The sequence below is a fragment of the Daucus carota genome, chromosome 8 (assembly GCF_001625215.2).
Source record: "Daucus carota subsp. sativus chromosome 8, DH1 v3.0, whole genome shotgun sequence".
Classification (NCBI taxonomy): domain Eukaryota; kingdom Viridiplantae; phylum Streptophyta; class Magnoliopsida; order Apiales; family Apiaceae; genus Daucus; species Daucus carota.
Genome location: NC_030388.2, coordinates 2242352 through 2258000, shown reverse-complemented (window position 1 = coordinate 2258000; position 15649 = coordinate 2242352). Strand labels below are relative to the sequence as shown.

At 33.2% G+C, this 15649-nt stretch overlaps 1 protein-coding gene across 1 annotated transcript; it reads left to right on the top strand.

The window, feature by feature from the left end:
- The first annotated feature begins 337 nt into the window (after positions 1-337).
- Positions 338-14068, top strand: LOC108197495 (uncharacterized). The gene is made up of 15 exons (XM_017365131.2): positions 338-550; positions 1844-1921; positions 2635-2684; positions 2803-2856; positions 2989-3041; positions 4342-4414; positions 4774-4835; positions 5572-5640; positions 7079-7184; positions 7444-7514; positions 8382-8482; positions 9060-9155; positions 10209-10276; positions 12720-12765; positions 13602-14068. Exons 1-15 carry the CDS (start codon positions 362-364, stop codon positions 13680-13682), a joined length of 1197 nt encoding a protein of 398 aa, XP_017220620.1. The 5' UTR covers positions 338-361; the 3' UTR covers positions 13683-14068.
- The last annotated feature ends 1581 nt before the right edge of the window (positions 14069-15649 follow it).

Here is a 15649-nt window from a genome sequence, read left to right as displayed (position 1 = left end):
ATTAAAATATATTGAGCAATCTTACAAAACCAATCATTTTATGAAAATCCAAAAAAATTAGCATTTGTCAGATTTTAATGTATTTTAAACAATCTCAATTGAATACTATTAGAATTTTATGTACAATTTAAATTCTAACTGAATACCACTATATTTTTAACATAATTTAAAATTTTAGTTGAATACCTCAAAATTTTAATAAATTTTAAATAATCTCAATTGAATACACTCAGATTTGATGAATGAAAAAAATATTTTTTAAAATACCCGATTTCTTAAATTTTTAAAGAAACCCAGTATGACACTGTAAATAGAATATTCTTCCCTCCCTCACACCACCCAACCAAAACTTTGAAATTCCATGTCCCAAACAGCGCCTTACCATTTCTCCCAAACTCCGCACCTTCGCAATCACTTCTCTAACTTCTCTTCGCCAGCCGCTCCATATCGCCGTGCACCTCACGCGATTTTACCGCCGAAGATGTCGCTCGCCTCGGGAACCGCGACTCCGACGATACACACAGTCACTATATCATACACACAGCTCAAAGTTAGTTAAATTCTCCGTGATCACGTACATATAACTTGCTTGCTTGTGTTTGATGTATTGTTTACTTGTCGTGTGGGTGAGCGAGAGAGAGAGACTGAGAGAGAGATAGAGATAGAGAGAGGAGAGAGAGATATGTCTATTAGTTGTTACTTGCTTGACTTTCGAAATAGGTCGAGTATATGGAATTATGTAGTAATGATTCGGATAATATTGACTTGAATTAGACTAGTGCGAAAATCGCATTGATTTATTACGTCAATTTGAATTTCTTGTTTATCCCGAGCACCTCAAGTGTTGAAGAATTCTGTTGTTTATTATAGTACTCCCTCCGTTCCTAAAAACTTTTCTAATTTGATATGTCCGGACTGTTCATGACATGATACAAATTACTAATTTACGTCTAATCTACAAGACTAAATATAGTCATGAGTGATCTTGTTGGTTTCGTATTTATGAGTATTTTAACACGATGAATTTTTATATTTTATACTAATATGAAATTAAAGATATTAATGATAAAAAATGTGTATTGGCAAACGTGATAAAGGCGAATAGGAAAAGTATTAAGAGACTGAGGGAGTAGTAGTTTAGTAGGTTTGTATCCGTTGCTTTGGTTTTCTAGCGATTCATATTTTATCTGGTAAATTGCAGAGTTTGAATTATTGAGTGTGGATTTCGTCAATGTTGACTTGAGTTTGACTAATGTGAAAATTGCATCGACTCTATGACATTAGTTTGGAGTTTTACTTGTTATGTGTGCGTGATAATTGATTGTTTTCAGAGTAGTTGTTACTTGCTTTGATTTTTGCTATAGGTGTATATTTACAGAATTGTGGAGTGCCGATATTTGTAATGTTGACTTGAATTTGACTAGAGCGATAATCACATTGACTTTATCACATTAGTTTGAGTTTCAGAAATTTTTGATCACGGTCAGTGTTGTGGAATTATGTTATTTATCGTAGTAGTTAACTGATTTCGTATGCATTGCTTTGTTGTTTTTTGCGATTCATATTTTATCGGCTAAGTTGTAGTGTCTTTTCCATCAATGTTGACTTGAGTCTGACTAGTGCGAAAATCATGTTGACTTCATTACACTAGTTTTAATTTTTAAAAAATTTGATCACGGTATGTCTTGTAGAATTCTGTCATTTACTGATTACGGTATTCACTTTTCTTTAAAAAATTGATCACTGTATGTCTTGTGAATTTTAGTTTGAACCTGTATGCGACTCTGGGCATGTGTATTTTTTACTGATTATGCAATGTTTCATTTCGAATTGCTTGAAATAGGAGAAGAATCTTGACTTATCTTCGAAAATTGAAGAAGGATTTGGGCCAGATAGTCTGGGGATCTTGTCCATATCAGATGTATGTATGAATCGTTCTTGTACTGAGATGCTTGATTTTGCAATTTCTCCTTCAATTTTTAATTATTTTTTTTGACGCAATGATCTATCCTTGTATTTCTTTTAATACAAGCTCTCCTAACACTGATTCGTGTGGGACACCTGTGATTTAACTGGAATGATGATCCACTTATTTTACTATAATCATGCCGAAGTTCTGAAAAGTAAATTGAAGAATAGCACACAATGTGCTGCAGTTAGTTGTTCATGTCCTATCGCAGAAAAGAATTAATTCGAAACTTTAACCAACGAAAGAGGGGCCGCTGTTAAGTTCTGATTGGAGCAGAGCTCAATCTCATAAAACAAATTAATTAGTCTTTAAAAAAGCTTTTGCTGGTTGACAAATCTAGATGGGAAAAGAAAATTAGATACCCGTGTAAAGAACTACAAACTAATGCCTCTAACAGTGCACGACTTGGAATCCTTTGGGACAAGTTATGCCTGTTATTAACATTCTTTATATTTTTACATACTATCTCTTTTCTTAATTAGGATAGAAGCTTTCTTGAAAAACGTGAGTATATACATAATTTATCTTTTTACACTATGTTGAGTTAATAATATATGCCATGAAAACTCTGCAAGTCAAAAAATATCTGATTAAAGATAAGGGTTATTAAGCACTAATTACCAATTTTGTGTTTCCCATTTAAGCATGATTCTCTAACATTCCAGGTTCCTGGCTATTCATTGTTGCGCCAGAATCTTCTGCATCTTGCACCTAGGTATATATGTACTTACAACAGATTCTATATTTAGTTTGATTACATAATTTTACGACATCTTGATTCAGGCTTACATATTTCTTCTTACAATACTCAATTGTTTATCCTCTTATATTAGATTAGCTAACCTTTCTGATGAGGTAAAGAAGAAACTAGAAGATCCTGATAGCAGGTAAGATATAGTAACTCAGTTCTATTGTACTTGTCCCTCAAAGCTCTATCATTGCATAGCTTGTGATGTTTGAGATTGTTTTTCTGTCCATGTTTGCTACTAATCAACTCCATTAGTTTTGGGGATAACCAGGTACAACTTTGGATGGAGTCATGGGAAAGAGAAGCTCGAATCAGGAAAACTAGGTAAACTGTCTGCCTATCTCTAGTCAAATTCTATAACGTAAACAATCTGTATATTCTAAACTTAATTATAATTACTGGATTGTGTCTTAAAGGGTATGCTTGTTTGCAAGAATTGTAAACCGTGCCCGTGTTACTATGGATATATTACTGACTTTAGAATCATGTAATAAACTAGATCTGATTCTGTTCACAAACCCTAGATATAACTTATCACAAAACAACCACAAAGAGGATTTAAGACTGAAATAAGGAATTGATAAAAAGAAAACACACAACACAGTAACCCAGTACGATATGATGGATACAATTTGCACAGAGCCACAGACAATTCGAGAGGCCCAGCTCTCTCCCAAATCCTAATTAGAATTCACTTTTCACATAAAGATCCCTCTCCCTTTTTGCTTCCACTTATTTCCCTTTTCCACCCTTAACTTACTAAATTACCCTTATACCCTTACCTAACATCTTTTAATTAATACTGTTATTTCCGTGGTTGACTACTCGTTGTTGTTGACTTTGTTTTTCTTGCCCCTTGTGTAAAATATCCTGTCCTTGGGCTCGGTGTCTCCAGGCATTACATTTACAAATCACTAATCCTTTTGTAAGATTAGCCATGTTTTCTGGTTAGAATCATTTGGGCAAGTCCAACAATGTCCTAACAAATGCACCATAAATCTATCAAAAATTAGTGTCCTAGTGATTTAGGACACATGAACTCCAACAACATGCCTTACAATTGTGTCTTATTAATAAAACAATAATATATATGAATTATTATTGGAGGGAAGGGAAAAGATAAGAGTATAGAGATGTATTGAAATGGAGGGAAGCTAATATTTTATTGATAAAAATGGTTTAGGGCAAACATAATGGTGCCTTAAAAATAGGGCACTTGTTGGATGTCCTAGTGTTTTAAGGCGCCACTAGGACATTGTTCGAGCACTCATTTCCTCCAAATGTCTTAAATTTTGATTTAGGACATCAATTTAGGACATTGTCGGACTTGCTCCAAGCTTGGACTAATATGTCCTATATAATATGAAAAAATGAATGTACTATTATTAATCATTCTAGTCATATCATTAGATGGTGGAAGGATTTTTTGCCCAAACTGTGTTTGATCCACAACCTATTATACAGTTTTATCTTTCATGCATGTCACTTAATCCATTGATAGTCAGTCTATGGACTTGCACTACCTATATTCAAAACACACATGGTATAAATTTTTGATGCATAGTCCTATCCCATTCTTGGTAACTTACTATTATCCCACTATGTGCCTCTTTCTTGTGCACAGATATGCTGAAAGGTTCCTTCTATGCAAATCCGATTATAGATGTACCTACAACTGAGGAGTCTCTTATTAAACGGTAATTTGGCTAGAAAGGCAACTACGAGTAGCTCTTTAACTTATACAATTCCTGGTTATGTGAATGCCAAAATAGATCAGTGCCCCATTTTAAACTTATACTTTATGCTATTATCATTTCATAGTGTAAAATAGTCTAGTAGTACTTATATGTTATATTATCTGCAAATATCCATTATGATTTGGACTAAAACTAGATTACTACAGGTACTGCCTTCAAATTTGAATATGGGGGCACATTGACCTGAAAACTTATAATTGTACAAAATGAATTTAACTTTTTAATTAGCCATTGTCGCTTTGCATATGCAGGGCTTTCTTATTGATATTGTCTAAGCTTCTTACTGTAATACTCTACAGATATCCATCATATTGTGCACCAAATATATGGCCACATGCTGCTCTTCCAGAACTTGAAGTTGGTATGTAAGTCATGTTTGTTTATCAGTCATGAACTATCATGACCTTATGCTACTTCATGCTGACGATACTTATTACAGTTAAGCGCATAAGCTATTGCAAATTTGGGTACGTTTATTGGATTGGGTGGAATCAATTCTTTCATAATTTCTTCAGTTTAAATGTATAATAAGATCTGTAGTAACTAGTGCAACTCCGAAATTGCTTGACCAATCCATTATAGATTATACTCTATATTATATCATGGTGACTCATTGTAAGTTTTTGTTGAGTACAAGGAGTACACTTTTCATGCTATCAAACCTTTCTAACAACTCGTTGTGCTAAAAAACAGAGAGAATCCTTAATATTTATAGACAAAAACAAGACTATTCAAGGTTTAGGTATTAGGCATATTCTTTTTGTCTTCCATAGGAAATCTATATCTTGGTCTGCACATATTTTTTCGTTAGTAATGTTCTGTGTTGTTAAGGCGGTGTGTCGTACATGGATGCCAATAAATATACCCATGTCCTGGTCATTGGTATTAGTTCACAGGTGCCCATAGACCACACTACTCACAGATACCAAATCTATTCATAAGATTCGTGTGATATTGTCCATTAAGTGAAATATGCATAACATTGAGGTTGAGGTCCTTGTAAACCATCTTGCTTCTATATCAACTCTAAAATTTGATTATTGTCATATCTTTCTTTTACTTTCCTTTGTTATTGACATCATAATTTGGGTCTGTAGCTTTTAAAGCTCTTGGGAAGCTGATTCTGGACGTTGGCTTGATGGTGGCTTATCATTGTGATAGATATGGTAAAATTTAACTTCAATTCCTCCTTATGTCTTTGATAACACGTCTGTTGAGTCTCTTTGTCTCATTATCATATATTATGTAAGATAGTTCAGGCAAAGTTGTATAATTTGTTTTCTGTTAATGGATCTTGGTGAGGTGTGAAATATTTAAGACTCTGGAAGTTTATTAGAAACGTGGTATGTACAAAATCAATAAGGTTTCAATTTGAGCTGCGTTAATTCTCTGTAAAAGTATTTCCTTTTTGCTCTTGGCTGAATATTTTGTTATTTAACATGCATATTCATATAATCTGTTCTTGTTATATTGCCTTAGAGATTTTGTGTACATATGATTGATGTTGCTAAGCTAAAGTCTCAAATTCTATATAAAATTTCTCTAAAAACTTATAGATAATTTTAAGTTCAACAATAAGAGTTTTCTTTTCTGGCTTATAATACATTTATAATACCAATATTAATGTAATAACTTAATGATTAGTTTTAAGTTCAATGATAAGAGTATTTTTCTGTATTGTAATACAATCAAAATACCAACATAACACCTTTATTGTTAATTAAGATTGGAGTTTACATTAGACTTTTGTCATCGTGCCCAACAGCTATCAACTCATAAGAAGTTGGGATTATATTTGATGGATGTATATTCACATTTGATATAGTTCATGGACCATGGCTAAGAGGGTAAGCACGGAGAAAAAGGAGGATTAAAACTGTCAGTTGGCTAATTATCTAAATAATATATATTTTAATAATGAATGAGTTACAATTTAACTGGTAGCAATATTTAGTATTATCTCCCATATACGAGAATATTCTTTTTAATGGATTTGCAAAGCTGCCTGTATCAGCAGGGGTGCATCCCATGATTTTATCCATGGACAGCCAAACTATATTGTATTATTAATCGACAAAATATATATAAAAAAATATTAAAAGTTAATTGTCACATTAAGTATTCTTTTATAGTTATATGATAATAAGCGTGCTTTAGTACTTTAAATATATTACATTCAGCTAGAATTAGGACACAATGACAAAGATAGTCAGCAGATGAGTTGGTGTATTTTATGGTTTATCCAACATATATTAATGTCTTTTAATAATTACTCTTCTCTGTCTTTATATATGTGGATGAAGTGAGCAGTTCTAGTGTTCCACTCTACCTTACCTAGATTGCTTGAGACAAAATTATAGCTAAAAGATGTTACTGCTCAACATTCCTTCTCTCTTTGAAACTTAGTTTCTTCATACCAGATGTTATAATTATATGAACAGTACTCCGTTACTGTTTGGCTTAACATTTTAATTTATATATTGCTCTTTGGTTCCTTTAGTTATCTTGTGCAATCTCTTCTGGATCTGGTGGAAAGGTGGCGGATATTTTGATTTGCTGTGTTTGAGAAATCTGACCATTTCATATTTGTATGTCTATTGATAGTATCTAAAGAAATGAACTTGCATAAGGATGAGGGGCTTGAACAAACACTTATTCGCTCTCGTTGCCATAAAGGTCGTTTGCTTTATTATTTCCCTGCTAAACTAAGGTATATATTTTGTCATAGATTTACTTGCTGACTTTACATTTGCCTTATTTGCTTTCTTTTATTATTTTAATGTTAGGATTTGTTCGTGTTTTAATAAGTTGAGCTATATCGAGTTAGCATGATGTCTTTGCACACAAGTAATGACCAATGAACAAATTAATCACAGTTATGCCATGCTAATAGAGAGCATGTTTAACATTGAAATATGATATGCATACAGTAATAACATCCAGCATATGGTGCATATTTTTTTTTCCAGCAACTCTACCCAAGAAAGTGACTCCATGTCGTCTTGGTGTGGATGGCATACTGATCATGGTTCGCTCACGGGTGAGTAATATTACTCTGACACCCTGAATCTTTGTAACATTTAAGTGACATAATGCATGACACATTCCTTGTAAAATTGTAAATGAATTTCTCAGAGGTGGTTACTGATATTATGAATTTCCCTTTCCTGTTTTTTCCTTTTCTGTATATGAAACTAACAAAAAAAAAAGAGAAGAAATAAAGCGGTTTTAAAGTTTCTCTTTATGGTATTCTAGATCAAAATCTTCTGTTTAGATAACCAGAACTAGTATATATCACTTTGTCTTCATAAAAAGGCATGAGAATAGATAACAGATTACAAGTATGGTTATTTGACAGACAAAGAAACATATCACGGAGATGGATACTTGGGCCCCCTCTCAAGCATTCTATTGTCTCCGAGAGTTCAATTTAATTGTTTACTTATTCTGTATCACACATTAGGCAGATGTAACACCTGTAGCATACCAGCTCATGTTACACCCACACACACACACACACACCTACCTATTATGCATCTTATTCTGCATTGCTAAAGAATTAAGAACTCGTGTTTTTACAGCAATGTAACCCAAAATTGCAAAGTTTTTGTAGGAACGACTGAAAAGGTATAAGTAACCGATATGTTTAACTTCTTATGGTTCCAGTGCTCAATTATATTCTCACCTGCGATCAATTGACAAGACTCAGATTCTGTTATTTTTGCTCCTAGAATTTAGCAGCCAACTTCATCGGTTTTTCCTTCCATAAAACAATTATAACTTAATATAATCTTTAGTATCTTGAGATAAACTTATTTCCCTTGTATCAATAGGGTTATATATCATTTTCTCAAACTGTTAATACTATTTCATTAGATGTCTAATTTTGCTTGAATTCAACATGCAGGTCTTACTTCTGGCATGTTTATGAGAGATGCTGTACAAGTAACCTGCCCTGATAGTTCTGCGGGGCTATATATAAAAACAAGAAATGGCCAAATAGTGAAAGTATACATTCTCGTCCTTGCATTTGCACAAGGTTTTCCAAAAATTGTATTTGTAAATAACTGATATATTAAAACTGCCTATTCACCGTTTCTAATCAATATTCCAGACTTCCATAATCTACATATTGCACATAACAATTTAACGGACTTCAGAGTGGCTGCATTTGATCTTTGTTCATTTTAATTATAAAAGTTATGATAACTTGATATGACATATCAAGCAATTTTGACAAAACCTACTGCAGGTGATTGATTACGTTGGTTTTAGTTCAAGTGCAAGTACTTGAAAAAAGAAGAAACTGAAATGAGATATTGTTTAAGCTGGGTATTGCCTAAATAGTAACCTTTTGGTAGCTATTCATGAATTATCCTAATATATTTTTCCCTCTCTTTCTTTCCAAGCATTTCCCTCCATTTCAGGAAACTTTATGAGTTTATTACACTTTCACAACTGTTATAGTTATATTTTCTTTTAAGACCCCAGAACTACATGACCTGGACTTTGGATCATGGCGAATGCAATTTCACATAATGAAGACACACTGATAAAACAAACAACTGCTTTGCTATTGTACCAGGTGGTGTATGGAGAAAATGATATAGCATACCAAATTGGTGAAACAACTGAAATCCTGTCAAGAGGCCATCTTTGTGCAACACCACACTGTGTCAGGGTACTCTTTTTTATTTATGTTGAACGTAGTTGACTTCTGCATGTAGATTACAAATTAAATGAAAAAAAATTAGTCTTGCTTTATTTGTGGAAAAGAAGTACTCCCTCTGTCCCTCTCATTTCTTTCCAGTTTTTCTTTGATGCTTGATACGCATTTTAGAATGTATATAAAGTATAGTTTCATAACTAATTTTTAAAATCTTCTTTTTTTTTTGTATAAAAATTTAAACATAACTTTTATTCAGAAGAAAAAAGGTTTAAAATAATTTCTGAAACTGTACTTTTTGGGAGCATTAAAATGCGTGCCAAGCCCTCTGTTCCCAACGTAAAGAATCGAGGGGGATAGAGGGAGTAATACATACAAGTTTTTGAGTTACAAAGAGAGAAAGTAAATAGTAATATATTCTCTTATTGCTTATGGGCACTAGTGAATTTGTATTAAGCCTAATATTTCTTACAATTGAGTATGATTAAAGTCAATCCTCAACTGAAGCCCAAATTTAATTTCTTACTTTTGTTTCATAGTGAATGATATATACATCTTAGATCATAGGCTTACTAGTACTCCACAGATACAATCAACAAAAGGAGACAAATGCTAATCTTCTGTGCTTCAGTTAGATTTTTCTCATGATTACGCGGATGTCCAACATTTAAGACCTTCTCAAGCTATTTTAAATTGATCAAGTTTGAGCTGTATTAAAGTTTCTTAATAGTATCCTTATAAGCTTGTTTCTATAGTCGGATAAATTTTAACACATCAGCTCTTCCTGTCATAAAATTTTGATGTTGACTAACGGAATGGACCCGATACTGACTTAAATGACCAGTTTGATACCGTTTTGAGCTTGGTGACCAACTTGATATATTGAGCCCACTTCAGTGACTCACTTGATTATAAACCCGTTTATTTTATGAGAACTGCAGATATTATTATTGATTGACTTATTTGACCTGCTTTGTTCGTCAATTAATTTTGCTAAAGCGTCTCTCCTCCTTATGGGCACCTGTAACTCTTATAATTTGTAACAGAGGTAATCCTTTTCATTTTCAGGCACCAAAGGGGGCAGATGCTACTGATCTTGAACGTGCAACTTTTGCGCTATTCATGCAGCCGGACTGGTACTTTAACTGCAAAATTAAAACTTTGTAGAGATGCACTTGCCTCTTCTGATATTTCTTGTGTGTATGTGTGTTATTTGAAAATACTTGCACAAATTATTAGCTTTTACAAAATCTAAGCATGCCTTGTATACCAGTTTGTTTTCTAAAATATATGCATTATGTATTTTAAAGGGTAAGTAACTGTCATTTATCTGTCTCTCTAACACTTATATTGAGTTTCTTGTTTATAATTGTTTTTCGATCATCAATCATCACCTCTCTTCTTTCTCATTGTTTTACAAATCATATACGTCAGATACATCCCACAGGGTTTAAAAGTAAATATAATTAGGTGTCTGGGTTTACACGTAAGATGGCATATTGGGCAATTTGCAGTGGGATATAAGATGAAACTTCTGTTAGTTGCTATTGGGATTATCTCAACTACATAAATTGGCTTGCAGGGCGTGGACCTCCTTCACGCTTGTAATCTAATTTATAGCCCCTACAGGTGTCAGTTGTGAGACACCTTAACAGATTTTCCATTCACAAACTGGAAGGAACTCGGGGATTGGCTAGTCCTGACATGGCTTCCCTTAACCCAAGATTCTGGGCTTTGGCCTCCTTTTAAGCCCATCTCCCCTGATTTTATAGGTGTATATTCTCATATCCGCCCGATACTGTGCCTGGCCCGTGATTGATCACCTCGGGTTACCTGAGGTCTCATACCACTTAAAGAAACTTGTAGGAATGTAATGTTGTGTTGTGTGGAGAGAATGGACTGGGGAATGACTGGAATGAAAATTGTGAACTTTTTGGTGGGGGTGGGGCAATCATGCAAGTGGAAGAGTAAAAAACGTTCAGTGCAAACTTTTTAAGATGAGACTCGTGAAGAAAATGAGTGGCAAGTAAAATAGAGCATTTCATTTATATAATGGTGGGACTTAGCCTTTTTAAAATTGCTAGTATTGGAATGGATGGAGATACGGTAATTTTAAATATTTACCAATAATTTAGTACAGATTTCTTGCTGATCTCTCCAACTTAATACAATAAGAGACTTTCATTGGTAATATGTGTAAAAAGCTTTAATCTCACCACCGCTTCTGTGTTTCGGGACTAATACTCAAATTGTCACAATCTCACCTTAAGGACTCTCACATTTTAAGAGATTCTACAACGGAGTTGGCTATAATGATTGATTAAACTATAGACAACGGAAAAGGTGCACAAGTATTGGCTACAGATATTGTCTATATTTTTTGCCAACAGGTTTTAAAGATTGGCTAAATATAGTCATCCATAAGAGCTTATCTAAATTTTTTGCCAAGGCTTTTATTTTGCATATAACCACTGGACTGCATCCATTACTAAGAATTGTGCCACCTAAGATATTATTGCAAAGGAGGTCAGTATCTTTCTAGGTTTTTCACATTAATTGAACTCTCTAGATTATTCGTACTCAATGCAGCTAGGCTGTAGGCCTTCCACATGCATATACACTAAATACACCATATAATTTCAGTGTGTACTTGACACTTTTTCATTTTTTATGAATTTTATAATTTTCTTTAAATACCAAATTTCATTAGCAGAGCGAACAGCCACGTTATAAAGGATTAGGTTTGTCCTTGCCAATAGGGTGACGGAGGGAATAACCACCGTCCCATAGCAGAAGCTCGTTTTAGACAAAATGAAATTGAGCAGCTAGCTCTATTGGAGTGTATGACCAAATGACATTAGAACAACCAGTAGAAAATCTGAGTAGGAGCTTCTGAGCTGCCAAGAGCACTTCTCTAGTTTGACTGAGACTTTATGATCATACCTTTGGCCCATTAAGCTCATTCCTAAAAATTGCTCCCACTCCCGGAGACTTATTTTTCAAGTTAACCCATGCATCAACATCGATTTTCACTCTTCCATGTGCCAGGAGTCCACTTCACATAGTTTTAGGTGTTCTGCTGCTTATCGCCTTTAGCGAACAGCACCTCTGGCATTACGACCTTTCCCACAACGATGCTGTCCATAGATCAAATTATTTCATGAATTGGATTTCACCATCTGGCAGAGAAGATCTTCAGGTGTAGATTCCATTCCTCATGCTTATGGCCATATGTGAAATACACTTGGTCATTAGTTACAAGCAAAAAGTAAATCCTGAAAATCTGGGTGATGAGAACTAGAAAAAATCTACAGGAAGGAAGAGCTAGAGTCGGTGCATATTTAAAATGGAAGGAAAAAGGGACAGAAAAACAGACACAAGCTGCGGGGGAGAGGAAAAATTATGACTTGTTAAAAAAAACCTGGGTTTTCTAGATGGACTGGTAACTGGTTGAATGCTAAGACTACCGGGGAAAAAAATTAACATTCTATTACTTGTGTGTGTTACTTTGTACTTTGAACTAAGCATACATTAGATTTTAAAGGTGTTTCATTTTTCTGCTTGTTCTTGATTTTACAGGGACGAGAAGCTTAATTTCCCAGAAAAAGTGCATATTCATCAAGAGGTAGGTATTTTGGATCCTACATATGCGCTATTATTTGTCTAAGAAACACTGCAGATAAAAAAATAGGCTCTATAATTGTCAAGTGTGCTTAGTAAAAATACTAATGAACTTGCTGTTATTTTTATGGATAAAGTATCTTTTGGAGATTTACAAAGTTGAGAATCAGTGGGTGGGGTTATGAATCTTGAATAACTACGTACCTTATAAGTTCGTATATGTAGGAATTATAAATACATCAAGTCAGTTTTATATGTAAAATTGAGTCCAATTTGCCGTCAAAACTTAGAGCATCTCCAATGGTACTCCTAAATCATTCCTTTAACAATAATATAAAATGTGGCTCCTAATGAGTTAATGCATTGGAAAATGTGAAAACTCTAATGCTACTCTTTATACTTAGCTCTTTATCCACATTTTAATATTTATTTTATACAAGTGAGAGAGAAAAGTTAACTTAAAGAGAGGGAATATTGGAGGGAAATTAATATTATATTCATAAATAAAAAGTTAAGAGCTACTAGATGCTCTATAAAAGAGAGGAGAGAGAGGAGGCTCTTAAATTTTTAAAGGGTTTCTAAGAGTCCATTGGAGCACTAATTCTTGACTTGCTTTTTAAATTTAGAGTTAAGAGCTTGTTTAAAGAGCTTGTTTGCTGAGCCAGACCTTCATGCAAGAGGTTTTGACTAGATATGAATATATGATCATGTGATTCCCTATACTGCTATACTTTTTACTTGTCTTTAGTTCATTGTTGATATTCATACCGTAAGATGTTATTTGTCATCTCTACATCTGCAAGCTTCTAAAATATATATGTTCCTGATCTTAATTTACAGGTGATTCCATCTTTGGGATCCCTTACCTTTGGGGAGTACACTGAGAAGCTCCTAGACAAGTATTACCACCTTAAACTCTGATATTGTGTGCTGCTCGGGTAGACCATCAAGCATGGATCTTTGCAGTACTTGTCTATGCTTTCAAGATTCAGGTGACAATCGACAAAGTTAAGTTGAATCTGCTAGAATATGGTAGTTACACTATTGCTGCTGCTCGACACTTGCAAGTGACAGAATTTACATGTTTCCAAGGTATAAACAGATACCAGTTTGTTTATTACTCATAGACTATCTGGGTGGCTGGAGTCTGGGAGTTCTCTTGTTCCTAAATGGGTCCACTCAGAGAAAATGGAAAAGAAATTATTGGCTAAATTGCTGACCTCCTTGGTCCACCAACACTTTGGAAACGATAAACTTTATTAATTTATCAAGATGGTTAATTTACCAAAATTAAGATATGCTGTCTATATTATTTCGTAACTGGAAAAAATATATTAGTAACTTATGTGCTATAATTTATTGATTACCAATTAATCTAGTTTTTAGCTGGAGTCTCTCATATTCTAAAAGACAGAATGTTATTTTCATCCTTTCTTTGTATTTAATATTAGTATTAAATATCTGTCAAAAAAAAAAATATTAGTATTAAATATTTAATCAGATCGCCCTCCCCCTTCCCCTCCTATACTTGTTCAGTCAAGTGGTTTTTCTGGATACTTGTGGTCAAGTGGTTAACTATCTCGGAATTGTATCGAATGATAGTTAATGCCAGAAGTTTGTATTCGAATTCCGTCAAATTTTAATAAATTTTAAACAATTCCTTCAATCATAGGATTTTTAGGTATAATTTATAATCTTAATGGCATATCACTAGATTTTATAATATAATTTAAAATCTTAATGGAATATTCTAAGATTCTGATACATTTTGTAAAACCCGAGTTGAATATTCTCGATTTTCGTGAATGAAAAAAACTCTTTTAAAATCTTAATTGAATGCATCCTCTTAGTATATGTATTGAATTTTAATTTTTGTTTTATAATAAAAAAATATAGAATAAGATTTAGCAAAATAATTTATGTTGCACTGGTCGGGGGTCTGCACGGAAACAACCTTCCTACTCTTTGTGAATAGGGATATCGTATACCTGCATTTTACTCTTCCTCACCCTGATGCAAGTCGCAACCCGTAGGACTGAGGATTCGGTTCAGTTAATCGAATACCGAACCGAGATTACTGAAATATAAATTGAAAATTAAATTTTTGAGAAATGAATAACATCTTTTTATTATTAGTGTCCTGTTCAAATCAAATAATATCGTACCCAGTTTTTTTCAATAAAGTTCCCACCCTCAAATTTTTCCCACGATTTTATCTTGTACTCTCAGTTCGGATATATTAGGCTCTTGACATTTTTCACGTACTTTTAGAAAGTTTGACCGCATATTTATAAATATTACTTTAAAAATTATTTTTTTTTGTAAACAAAAATATGACACTAACATTTTTATTTGTAAGAAGAAAATTTTAAAAATAATATATATAAGTAAATGGTTAAAACTATTAAAAGTACGTGAGAAAACGTCTATAAGCATTTTCTAACAATAACTAGTACTCACTCTGTTTGTATTTATCGATCGTTTTACAGAAGTGTATTTGTTTTTAATTATTAGTCGTTTTCTATGTCCAATGCAATTTAAACCATCTTATTCCTTAGTTGCCTTTATTTATTTTCTATATTTATATCAGATGCTACCAAAAATATGTAAAATGCATGTGCATGAATGTAAAATGGTGCCTTAATGACAGTTTAGTTATTCCAATAAATTTTCTTAATACTTGTGTAACAACCTGAAACGTCTAATAAATCCAAACAGGGGTAATACAATTTTGTTTATACAGTTTATACAGTTGAACCTCGATTAAGTAATAATCGATAAATTAATATTTTCACTAAAGAAATGTTTTTTTTAGTCCCAATATAATGTAAATAGTATATTTTTATTTTTAATAAAATAATAAACTTGATAAAGAAATTTTTTTCGTG